General features: G+C 33.8%; 1 protein-coding gene across 1 annotated transcript in view; it reads right to left on the bottom strand.

Moving 5' to 3' along the window:
• The window catches only part of LOC100378145 (tetratricopeptide repeat protein 27-like), a 42,929-nt gene extending 29,933 nt beyond the window's left edge, over nucleotides 1–12,996 (bottom strand). Inside the window, exons 1-13 of the mRNA XM_085493045.1 lie at nucleotides 12,739–12,996; nucleotides 8,787–8,982; nucleotides 8,235–8,355; nucleotides 7,928–8,068; nucleotides 7,721–7,823; nucleotides 7,189–7,350; nucleotides 6,517–6,644; nucleotides 4,584–4,696; nucleotides 4,273–4,339; nucleotides 3,937–4,050; nucleotides 1,951–2,046; nucleotides 1,064–1,186; nucleotides 70–147 (exon numbers count right to left, since the gene is read on the bottom strand). Coding sequence (XP_085349171.1) covers nucleotides 70–147; nucleotides 1,064–1,186; nucleotides 1,951–2,046; nucleotides 3,937–4,050; nucleotides 4,273–4,339; nucleotides 4,584–4,696; nucleotides 6,517–6,644; nucleotides 7,189–7,350; nucleotides 7,721–7,823; nucleotides 7,928–8,068; nucleotides 8,235–8,355; nucleotides 8,787–8,982; nucleotides 12,739–12,835 — 1,539 coding nt within the window. The 5' untranslated portion in view covers nucleotides 12,836–12,996. The remainder of the gene's footprint in view (nucleotides 1–69; nucleotides 148–1,063; nucleotides 1,187–1,950; nucleotides 2,047–3,936; nucleotides 4,051–4,272; nucleotides 4,340–4,583; nucleotides 4,697–6,516; nucleotides 6,645–7,188; nucleotides 7,351–7,720; nucleotides 7,824–7,927; nucleotides 8,069–8,234; nucleotides 8,356–8,786; nucleotides 8,983–12,738) is intronic.
• Nucleotides 12,997–13,091: the final 95 nt, after the last annotated feature.

The raw sequence follows: 13,091 nt of genomic DNA on the forward strand, positions 1-13,091 counted from the left end.
GTCAAGTTCTTTTTTTTGTCATTGCAATAATTTTACAGAAAAACATACTAGTTGACTCTAAAAACAAACCTTTGTCACGTCTCCCAGAATGCACCACAGCTTGGCGGTTTCTTTGACTTGCAATTGTTCTCGTATAAGATTTTCAGCCTGTATTGTAGAAAACATAAGGATATAGTTATACACGTGTAATATTATAGTACCAGTATTGGATCTTTATTAACTGATACATGGCCATCGGCCCAAAACAGTAAATACAAAACATTTAAATAATTTACAATATTTCAGCGGCTTCCCTCCTAAGTTTTATAGTATTGAATACAAACACAGCTAAACGCAGGAGAAGTACATCATTTTGGGTTTTGGGTAATTCAAGAAATTTATTTACAGTTGGTGGGGTGCAGTAGTAATGTGGGATTAGAGACCAATACCATAGGGTTGACATATATAGTGACGGATATATGGGTTCTACCCATAGATTACAATGGTTACACATACATTCTCATATCTCCCTAATGTCTGATAACATTCAATGACTTCTACCCATAGGTTACAATGGTTACACATACCTTCTCATATCTCCCTAATGCCTGATAACATTCAATGACTTCTACCCATAGATTACAATGGTTACACATACCTTCTCATATCTCCCAAACACCTGATAACATTCAATGACTTCTACCCATAGGTTACAATGGTTACACATACATTCTCATATCTCACTAATGCCTGATAACATTCAATGACTTATACCCATAGATTACAATGGTTACACATACATTCTCATATCTCACTAATGCCTGATAACATTCAATGACTTCTACCCATAGATTACAATGGTTACACATACCTTCTCATATCTCCCAAACACTTGATAACATTTAATGGCTTCTTCCCATAGATTACAATGGTTACACATACCTTCTCATATCTCCCAAACACTTGATAACATTTAATGGCTTCTTCCCATAGATTACAATGGTTACACATACCTTCTCATATCTCCCTAACGCCTGATAACATTCAATGGATTCTTCCCATAGATTACAATAGTTACACATACCTTCTCATATCTCCCTAACGCCTGATAACATTCAATGGCTTCTTCCCATAGATGCAATCTCAGGTAAACTTCCAATGCAGTACTTATAGCACCAAGGCTTATTAAAAGCTTTGCAAAATTTTGCTGAAACAAAAAACAATTAAATTAACCTTCCACAGATTGAATGAACTCCTCAAGCATACAGAGACTTAAAACCTGCATGCAATTACTGTGGCCACGAATATGTTTTGTACACGTAGTCAGTAATTTTGTCAGCTAATTGGATGATAGTACAGCTGGGTTGCAAGGCAATATATCAGGAAGCCAGTAAATCATTATTACACGTTTGAGCAACATTGATTACAACACAGCTGTACTGTCACCCAATAAGCCAAGTATATTGCTAGCTACGTGTACAAAACTAATTTGCCAAAATAATCAGTTTTGGTCGTTATTTTAAAGTATAAAAGGAAGCATTAAGCATTCATACAAAAATGTTGACTGTGATCACATAGGGTGAAAATGAACCTGACTTTGTCTATTTAGATGATGAATATATTTACAGTTCCTGTTAATAATAGCTGGTCATTTAAATAATGCTTAAAATTAAGATGGACAACACTAAATTGAAGTGATTAGTAATGATTTACATTGTATAGACTCAAATCACCAGGTATCCACCCCATTAGAATTTCAACATACAATTTTAATGGCACTTTTGGCAAAATGACTACCAATATATATTTTATGTTGTCATTAATTATTCACATGGCAAATCACCTACATTGTAGTATAAAAGTCATGCCATTGCTTACAGAGCCTGAGGTGTAACTGTTATAAACATCATAACACAATGAATATGTTCAGTGTAAGTATAATGAATACAGGCTCTAGACATAAATTCTTACCTCAATTTTCCATCTGGCTGGCATATTTGATGCATAAAATAAATATAACCTATCTGGACCTTCAGGAATATTGTTATTAAACTGATTAACTAAAACCTGGAATGAAACATAAACATATCTGTGAAAAGAACCCATGTACCAGTGTCCCTTGACTCAAGTTGACCTGAAACTCACCTAAGCTCATATATTGCGTAAAAAAAAAATGTAGATTGAACATCTGCCACAAAAACTGAATGATTTGATTTTAAACATGAATTTCTTTTTTTTATAGTTCTATGTCGAAAAATGTTGATCTTTCGGAGAGGGATATGTCATTGAGATACCCTCACTTCATCTAAATTGACCCTCATCAAATGTTATTAAAGCAGCAATAGCAATAACAAAATAATAGAAGAAAAGAGTCCTCTCAACAGACACCACTTACACAAGTACCTACTACAGAAATTAAACATAGTTGAACTCTGGTGACCTTGCCCTTTGTTATATAATATAATTCCCTTTACCATAGTTTGTTTCAATATAAATATGCATTGTCATAATTAATTTTGAATACAAACAAGTTTTGGGGTTGAACCAACAGTGGAGAATCAGTCTACCAAATGTCCTTAAAAGATGTAAATATGTTAGAAAAACATTGGTGCCTTATTTGTTTAATTATTTTAAGGGACATAATTTCCAGCTTTATTCAAAGTAATTCAGATATTTTAGTATAAAAACAAATGTCTCATTGCAAAAAAAAAGTGCTGCATTTAGATGTGAATAGATTCATAAAACATGCAAGATAACAGAAAATTTTAGTTGGCTTTAGTCCAAGTATTTTGTACAGGTGTCTGTCAAAAATTAATGATTCACTGAGACAAATATGAACTGCCTCATTGTGTGACTACTGTATTATACGAAAAGTAAAAAAAAAAAACCTTTATGAATAGCTATCATGTTGCAAGCTCTGCTTTGTATGCAAATCAACTTAAATAGTTAGTTGATGTCCAGTGGAGGGAGAAGTCAACAGTACTGTTGCCTCCTGAGAATCTACATCTTCAAACACTGCAATCTTTGAAGTGCGTTTTTAAACTAGTATTATAAAAACTCTATCATTCTGTTCTAATAGCTGAAACATATTCCTGTGAGTTTTCATTTGTCGAATGAACTGTTTGTCAAATACAGAATACATATATTTTAGAATAACAACAACAACGACAACGCCGGACAAAATTTTTCCCTTAATATACCTTTCCCTTCCATCTTTGATGGTACGGGCAAGGTAAAAACATATGAAAACGAGTCATTGTCAATGACATAGTCCCTGTTTGTATTACGAACATGAAATATTGCATGACTACTGATGCTTTATTCATAACATTGACCAACATGTACGAGATATGGCTCCATAGAACTGCAATCATTTAAACAAGATGGCTGCCAGTCAGCCATTTTGGATTTGATGGTAATTAAAATATGCATTTGCCCGATATGACGTCTGATGTATGCATGAAGTTTTAACTCGATCGGTCCTGGCATGTCAAAGATGTATTTTTTTTTTTAAATGACTGCCAGTCGACCACTTTAAACCCAATCTGAAAAATAAAATGGAGTACATCATGGTCCCATTATGTTCACTGTATGTAGCAAGTTTAAACGTATTCCGTCCACACATGACTGTAATTCAATTCCGGAATGGTGAAAATGCATGATTTTTATGCATTTAGGCATTAAAATGGCTGCTTTTCAGCCATCTTAAATTGAATCATGAAACAAATGCAGATGTAGGATGTACGAATGAAATTTTAACTTGATCCATTCAAGCATGTATGAGATATGGCCGGATACTTATGAACGGAAACATGCATGCACACACAGATGCACTCACAGACATCACTCTGTTTCTTGATTGTCTTCGAACGGGGATTGAAATGGCAAAAAAACGCAGCACAATGCTGTTTTAATTTAGTTATAATGATCAGAGAACAATTGATTGAATTCAGTTACCTCCAACTGCATCATGGATCTTTCTACAGTTTTCCTTCTATTGTCTTCTAAAAGACTCCTCATCATCAGTGCTACTGTCTGAATGCACCATACTCTTGGCTGTTCCAGAATCACCTGCAAATGAAATGTACAAGATATGAAATTCTGTAAAACACTTCAACTTCATGAGAGACAAGTTTTTGCAAGTCAGTGAAAATCACATATTTTTGGAGCAGTGAATGAACATTTGACTTGACATGGATTCACAACAGTGAAATTCTGCAAAAAAACAAACATAAAGCATAAAATCATCCTCAGAACACACATAAATCATCAAAAGAACACATAAATCATTACCTGAATATAGCTTTGAAGTTCTTCCACTAGTAATTCTTGTTTGGGTTGAACTCTCTTGTGTTCAATGCTGAAGATGAAGAAAGAAAAAATTGACATTGACATTCCCAATAGTCAAACATTAAAATTGCACTGTCAGTAAAACTGAGTTAAAATCACTTAATTTTAAGTAACTTAGCCAATAAGAGTGCTTGTTCAAAGCCACCCTGAGAATACTCCCTACTGAGCCAATAGCAGTGCATGTTTCAAGCCACTCAGAATACTCACCACATAGCCAATAAGAGTGCTTGTTTCAGGCCACTCAGAATACTCACCACATAGCCAATAGCAGTGCTTGTTCCAAGCCACTCAAATTAGGTATTTTATTATGCTCTGGATCAGCATATTGCACTTTATTCAACAAGGTTTCATCATTCAAAAGAAGATCCTAAAAAAAATAACATATTGACTTAAAACAGATACTGAAAATTGCCGAAAATGAAAAAAAAATCGAAATATATTAATTAATTTAAAAAATGTATAGTTTGGATATTCCAAATTAAATTTGCTTTGAAATAGGTTTAAATGCCATAATTGTACTTGCCTTGAATTTGTCACAAAATTTCACACATTTTCATTTATTCATTCATACTGGACATTACTTACCATACCAACTCAATATTTTTTAACGGATATGAGAATTATTATGATGATTTATTTAGTGAAGGAGTAACAACATTTGACTATGGCATTATTATTACCAAGTTATCATACAGGGTTCTCCCCAGGGCTTTTTAGCGCCGAGGTCCGCGGCGCTATACCTGTGAATCTCGGCGCTTCACTTGGGACCTCGGCGCTTGATTTCATATTTGACATGCCAATATCAGATGTGAAAAAGCTTTGTTCGCCACGCCGGTCGGCCCCGACCGTCACTCAAAATTAGTGACCACCACGGAAATGCTTCCGACGAGGACTATTGTCTGATTGTTGGTATAATTACATACCGACCGACACGCATCCTGCCAGTCGTGGATTATAATTTATAAACAATAGACCTAGTCGCACGATACGTAGCGGCTAGTCAAATTTGTGGAATTAGCACCTCTTTGTTTGTAAGTAAATACTTTCTGCGATAGACACAGTCTTTAGATTGAACACAGGACTGTGGATTGAAAGCTAAAATTATTTCAAAATCAATTCCACCTCGATATAACATGGTCAAATCGGAGTTCACGATCAGTTCACGCTACTCAAGAAAAAAACAACGTGTTTATTGCGTGATTTGGTAAAATACATTTGAACTGTTATCATTGCGAATCATGTAAAAACTCTTCTTTCAAGACCTAATTTACCTTTTAAAAATTGCAAATCACCTCTTTCGAAAGCTGTCATGCAGTTTTCAATTGAAATCGATGCCAACACATCGTGCTACGACATCGCTTTGCTTCCGCAATGTAATTTTTATGATCACTACCATTCGGAAAACTTCGGGTTCTACCGGCATTACCATGCGGCATTTTGATTGGTTAATGGAATTCTTGATCCATCGGGTCAAAGGACACATGCTAATGTTTCACAAACATGGCGGGTCTGTTTTTTTTTGACCGAAGCGATCAAGTGATCAAAAATAATCGCTCCCGATAAAAATAAGTCGGATTTTACTGACATTTCATATCAAAAAAAAAAAAGAAGTAAAATTTGTTGAGGAATTATTGCTATAACTGGTGTATAACATGGCCAAGTAAGTTATGTCACGTCGTAACTTTGATGATCGTTTTGAAGCTTCATTTGTTCGCTCATTACTGTAATTGTAAACGTTTTAGAAGTTGATGGTACGAATAATAAATTACAACAATACGTCAATTAATTACGTGATCGATTTTTTGAAAGAGAATGTTTTTGGAGTGAATAAAATTATGAGATTCGTGAACATAAATCTGGCTTAACGTTTTGAATGAGTTTCCTTCAACGTTTTACAAAACAATTAAATTGCAACAATAATGTTTTTGTGTTTGTTTTTAGTCTGTAGCATTTGTATTTCGAGAATGTTTCAAACTCTTCTAAATTGTGAAACATAATGTGTTGATTCCATTAAAAAAAATATTTGCCCTGTGACTGAGCTCACTAATATTCATAATTGTAAATAAGTTCTGTTAATCAATGAAGGAAAGATATGTAAATGATATGCAAATTATTATGCAAATTAGCCCCGGCGCTATGCATTTTTTCTGGGGAGAACCCTGTCATACACTATTAACATAATCACACCTTTGGAAGCCTATCTACATCCAATTTGATTGAATCTTCTATTGGAGCTTTGCTTTCTGGTTTAATCACTTGTAAACACAGCTGAGCTATGTCATTATGCTGGAATTTAGTTCTCTTCCCTAAAGCACCTGTAAAAACAATATGATCAAATAAGAAATATTAAGGGAAATGGAAAAGGGGCGTGTCAGTTTCTCATTATACATGCCTACATGTGTTCATTGTTCATTTAGATTTAATTTGTACAGCATATTTGATGACAATGAGAATGTATGCTAAATTAAAATACTATTGTCCAATTTGCGATGCATCAATAGAACCAATTACCGTCTTGCATCTAACTCTACTTAGCAGTCAAGATTGCAGGATGAACAAAACAAAATCTTGTGTTACAGTTGTGGATGACTTCATTTTAAAAATCATTTTCATTGAAAATAACACTGTGGTGTCATGAAATATATTTGTAATGCTCATGACCATCAGTAAGTTACAATGTACAATTTCTGAGAAGTGTAAATGTATTTTTATGTGAATTCATTCATGCTGAATATGCAATTGTAATTCAAATCCTCCAACCAGAAAAAATGAAAATGAGTTCAAGTGAAAAATGTAAATTCAACATTGTAATCACACAACTCAATCCACGGGTGACCTTGGGTGACCTCAAATACATACCTGCTAGCGTCACTTCTAATTCTGCTGCTTTTGTTGCATTTGTAAGTTCTCCTTTAGCTTTCTGATATTCATAATAGTAACCATAAATGTAACATAATTCCAGATGAAACTGGATTTTGGTAAAACTTTGAACACTGCTACTGAGCAAGTCACTGGTTTGCACTGAAAAATGGTGTGAAAATACATTTAATTGACTTTTAAATTATGAAATAAGATTCAAATGAGAACAGCTACATGGCTTTAATGTGCTTGGTTACAAAACATTAGTCTAAGAGTAAATGTATGACACAGTCCTAGTAAGGATTTAATACCTTAATAATATATGATTTATTGAGATCACAAATTGTACTGTATTTCTCCAATGGATAAAATCAATTTTAAAAATAAAAAGACAATCCATGGGACAGGGAATTGTAAATAAATGAAAATAAGTGTGTCAAATTTCTTTGATATTTACTTCATGATAGAGATCTTTTATATAGTCATGCATGACTAAGACAGAATATGCCAGAAGTCAAAATTCTACACATACCTTGCTGAATTAGATGCATAATTTCATCATGACATGTGGGAGATCTTTCGTCTAAAAGCCTCTGCTTCACAAATAAGCATCTCAGTGCCCACCAGTCAACAGTCTAGAATGGAAAAACAGAATTTATTTGTGTTCATATCCAAATTCTGCTTTCAAAAAATATATAAATTAATTTACAATGGAATTGCATAAGAAATGACAATTTACCTGGCAAGATGGCAGCAGTTTTCGGCAATCAATTAATAATGTCTGAGCTATTAATAAATACAATGGCTTGCCAACCAGAGAGTAAATAGAGCCTTCATCACAACACAGACTGTTAAAAATATACTCTTGAAAATCGTTACCCTGAAAAAAAATAGTTTATATCACCAAACACCATAATCTTATGAGATTCTCATGCAATAAATATACTGTGTATAAAATATGTAAATTTGAATCGGTTGTGATTGATAAAAGTAAAAATAAGTTTGGGAGTTTGATGCATAGAGAGATGGTAAATTTGTAAACTTACTTGTTGCTGATAGTGCAGAGGAATTTGTTGAGTAGGATCATAACTGTGAGGAGGACCCGTCCAGTTAGTCTGGATGAAGAGTTGTAAACATGCCACACCAGTACTGAGAACAGACAACTGTCTGTAAAACACAAGTGTATGACATCATAGACTATTCATTGTATATCCAAGTACAGTGAAACATGTATATGTATGGTTCTTTGCACGAGTAGCCAAGATGTTTCAGTGTAACACTAAATACTTATGGTCAGCATCTTGTAAATGACGCTTGGCAACTGAAACACTCCGGAAATAAACGCACAGACTACATCACACCAATGATCTCATTTGCATAATCACAAATATATCACATGATGACAGATATATTCTTTAAACGCCTTCATTTGCCAAATCCAACAAAGAGTAGGAGTTATTATATTGATGACATATTTTGCACATATTTAGGAACATTTTTTTTTACATAATTTTAATAATCATTCCCTATTGGCTACAAGTTTTGGTCAAGTTTTGAAGTAAAAATAGAAAAAAATATGTATAATATATGAAACTCACCTCAGTGCCTCTGAATCCGACTCACTGTCATTCAGAAATATTTTTACATTATGTTTTAAAAAATCCTGGAATGGTACGTCAAGTTGTTCAGTTCTCCCATAACCAAATAATTGTTTAGTATTTTCACTTTCAAGTATTTTCCCATACTCGCCATCGATAGCTTCAGTTATAATGGCTGTTAGTTGCTTGGCAACACCTGCAAGAACATGTAGGTACATTTGCTATAAATATAGTATGTAATTTATGAAAATTAAAAACAAATAATTGCTATAATTATTGATACAAAAATACACAGCATACTGGTCTATGACCACTGAGTGGTAATTTGGAGCTCCCCACCCCTGATAAATCATACTTGGACTATTAATATATGAAAACCTATATCGCCAACCCCACCCCACCCCACCCCACCAGTCTCAATGTTACGAAAAATAACCACTCAACACCATCACACTCATCATCATGGAGAAGAGGTGTGTCAATTTCATAGGCAATGGTAAAAAGATTTCAGCAGGTGAAATGAAATGGTTATATGAGACATTAACACATGGGAAACAATTTAGAATATCTTCTCCACCCAAAAAAAAAATACTAGTTCATTCCACATCCATACTCAACACATTTAAACATTATTTTGCCTGTACATGTATATTGAATTCGATTTGTGATGGGAGCTATGTTTTAAATGTGTGAAACAAATCTTAGCCATTATTTGCGTTTCCCGTCAAGAATATCAAACAGCATTATATAAGTTAATATTAAAACTGGGTGTCTGCTAATATGATAAAATAGTTTTTGCTATGGAGGATAATGTACAGTGTTTTTATTACAAACTAGTTTAGTCACTTCACAAACTGAAAGAAGATATTATTATTAACCAGTTTTAACCAGTTTTATAGGCAGTTTTATGAGTTAATCTTGTATTGGGAACCTTAATGTATGGAAATACATGCTTTATTTCACTAAACACACACAAACACATGCTGCATAACTGTAAATTACAAAACCCATCTGGGCGCATTGTTCATTTTTAAGGTATTTGACCCATAGTGTTTCCTCTACTCTGATCAAATGTGGCATGTATATAGTTTTTACAGAATGATGGAAGAGAAAAATAAGAAGCATTAAAATTGGAAACAGGAAAAATAAAATCTAGACACAATTAATATCAAAGTGCCTCAATAAATAATTCTGTATAAAAGTCCCTGAATGTATATGTAATGTAATGATTGAAACTATAAAAACATTTATTTTCACCCACTGTTTTGATATTTGAAGCGTATTCACTGAACTGAGTTTTAACCATGCATTTTCCAGGGCAACAATGTGTTCTGTTACATGTTTGTGTAAATTTAATTTAGCCGATTTCACTGATCACTGAACAGCAAAATATAAACCCTGTGAATAAAAAGCATTTAGCAATGCACAGTCTCTGTTGTGTACTGAATGTTTAAGTAAGACCATATAGCATATAACATTCTGTTGTTTGTTATAAAGTGAGTTATAAAAGTAGTTTTGGTGTGTGACATAATAAAAACCTGTATCTCAGAATACTGAGCCGTAGTGAAAAATCAAAACAGAAAGGACAAAAGGCACTATATTCTCTCTGGCAATGTTCAGTTGGTGTTCTGTATTTAATGCCAAATTCCATCACTAGCAGTGATCCAGTAGTGTGGGTATACATTCTATTAAGGGACAACATCAAAAGTTCAAGTAGGATAAAAAGCTTTATTCCCACTGAAACTTAATTGATAAATATTGATCATGGCGCCAGACTACATTCACCATTAAATACCAATTAATAATCGGACAGTACCGGTAGTATGGCATAGCAGTTGGTTGTCGGGTGGGTGTAAAAAGACTTTACAAATAAATGCATCTCATTTGACGCACATATTTTCACTCGAACCAAACCATTTTCTCGTCTTGGATGTGTTCAAGTTTTTTTTTTTCAATTTTTGTTATTTCTGTCCATGATTGGATAGAAAAATAAAACGAACTACAAATACTCCAAGATTTTTTTGACTTTATTAAAAAATAAAATCATTTTTGTAGGATGGAAACTTTTTGAGGTCAAACCCCCCCCCCCCAAACTAAAGCAAATAAGTTATTAATCCGACATCGATCTTTTGACGTCGTCCCTAAATATTGTTGTCATACTATCAGGCATTGCTGGCATGTACTATGAAACCAAAATCCAGTATGCAGAATCCTTGCACTGAGTTTGAATGAAATCATGCAAGCCATTTCACAAAAACAGATGTTAAAATGGCATGCACTTGTAACCCAAATGGTTCTAGACATGTTTATAAACTGCGATTTCAAGCAAAATGGCCATAAATTCAACAAATGAGCATGATCAAATCACAGAACAACACAACTTACGACATTACCTAAGAGTATAGTACATTGCACTTGTATGCAAACTTTCAACTGAATCAGGCATTATATTAGTGAGGAATTGGCATGGACATAAATAAAAACAAAATGGCCACCAGTCAGCCATTTTTGTTCAAATCTCGAAAAAAATATGACATACATCTGTAACCCAATATGCATGATCATGATACATAATTTGAATAAAATTGCCCTGTTTATCTGCGTAAAACGGATCTATACATGTTTAAGTATTAGAATTTAGCAATTTTGAGGATCGAAGTGGCTGCCAGACAGCCATACATCAAATGGTAATGAAAATTGATGTGCATATGTAAGTCATCATACATGGTCTGTTTGTTAAGTATGAATGTAATCGAACGCATGAACACTTATCATTTTATACTAATAATGGTGCTATGCTGTTGAAATTTCTTTTAAATTTCTATAAAAGTGTTATCATTCATTGTCACATGCATAACACATGTATCTATTAGTGAGAAAAGTTAAAAATAATTTTAATTTTTGGTCACCAAAATTGTTTGTCTTTTCCCTTGAAGAAGATAGTATTATTGTTTAACCCAGTACAATTTTTATTGAAAACCATGATTTTGTTTTCTCAGTGTTTACAAACTGTTAGATTATAGATTAATTGATCATAATATAACCAAGTTTGGGCAAAAGAAAAATTAGTGATTACCTCATGAGTGTGAAGACTCGTGTTAGATTTGCGTTCAATTCACATACAATTGCAAGTCCACTGAAATACCTACAATTCACTCAAATGTTGATATATAGCAATTTCAGCTTATCTAACAATATTTTTGTGCGGGGAAAAATAATCAATTTAGTATTTTCAGTGGAAATCAAGGTTATAAATAATTTTATAGTGCGCATGACAGTTCCTTGACGCGTCTGCGAATGCGCGGAAGGTCAAAGGACAATAATTATAAATAAAAACATCATCAACGTTCTTATTTCAAAGATTTTATTTGTTTTTTAAATTGAGTGGTGATAATTCGAGACTATATAATTTTTTACATAAGATTCATTTTCTTTTAAACATATTTAGACATTTCTCTTCTGTTTCTAGGGCTATTTCATACTTGTTTGAGCCCACATGACTGCCGATGTGAGCGAGACTGTGGGACTATTTATAACCATGATTTTCTCCAGAAAAAATAAGTTGATCATTATTTTTCCTTTCCCTTTTCCTACACAAAATATGCTATATATAAACTTTTGTGTAAATTATAGATATTTCAATTTGTACATCAATCGAACGCGAAACGTACCTCAATCGAACGCGAATCGAGCCGAACGCTGTCTTCACAATCGTGATTACCTCAAAGACACGAGAAAATGCTAACAAAAACGTCGACGACATAGTCGTCACCGACGGACAGACAGGAAAACCTCAAGTGATTGGGTACACAACTACACCTTGCCTACATAATTACAGGCAAAGCAATAAAATAGTAAGCGTTTTATCAACATGTCTCGATTAGTTTCAAATTTTCCTACTGAATTTAAATAACGAGAAGAACACTAGGCAATAACAAAACTAGGCTACTACCTCCAATTCGAAGTGCAGAATCTCCCTTCTCGATATCAACAGAGACACGTGCATGTGTCAACAATGATCGCTCCAGCGATCGAGCAAATTCTGCCATGTTAAAATCCGCCTTTTTAGTTAATTTAACACTCAACCAATGTAGATAAATGACTAGAATGTAATGACACTCAGCTACAGCTATTACGAGTCGCAAGTTTGAGCGGTGCAAAATCCACTTGCTTAACACATGTGCGCAGCCATTTTGTTTTTCGTCATGTTTCCGAGACAGGAAGTGACGAACCAGGTAATATACCCGTTGCTAAGTGCGTGCAGTGTTTACATTTTATATCCATCCGCCAGCTCATACGTTATAC

The sequence above is a fragment of the Saccoglossus kowalevskii genome, chromosome 2 (genome assembly GCF_978046115.1).
Source record: "Saccoglossus kowalevskii chromosome 2, keSacKowa6.1, whole genome shotgun sequence".
Lineage (NCBI taxonomy): Eukaryota > Metazoa > Hemichordata > Enteropneusta > Harrimaniidae > Saccoglossus > Saccoglossus kowalevskii.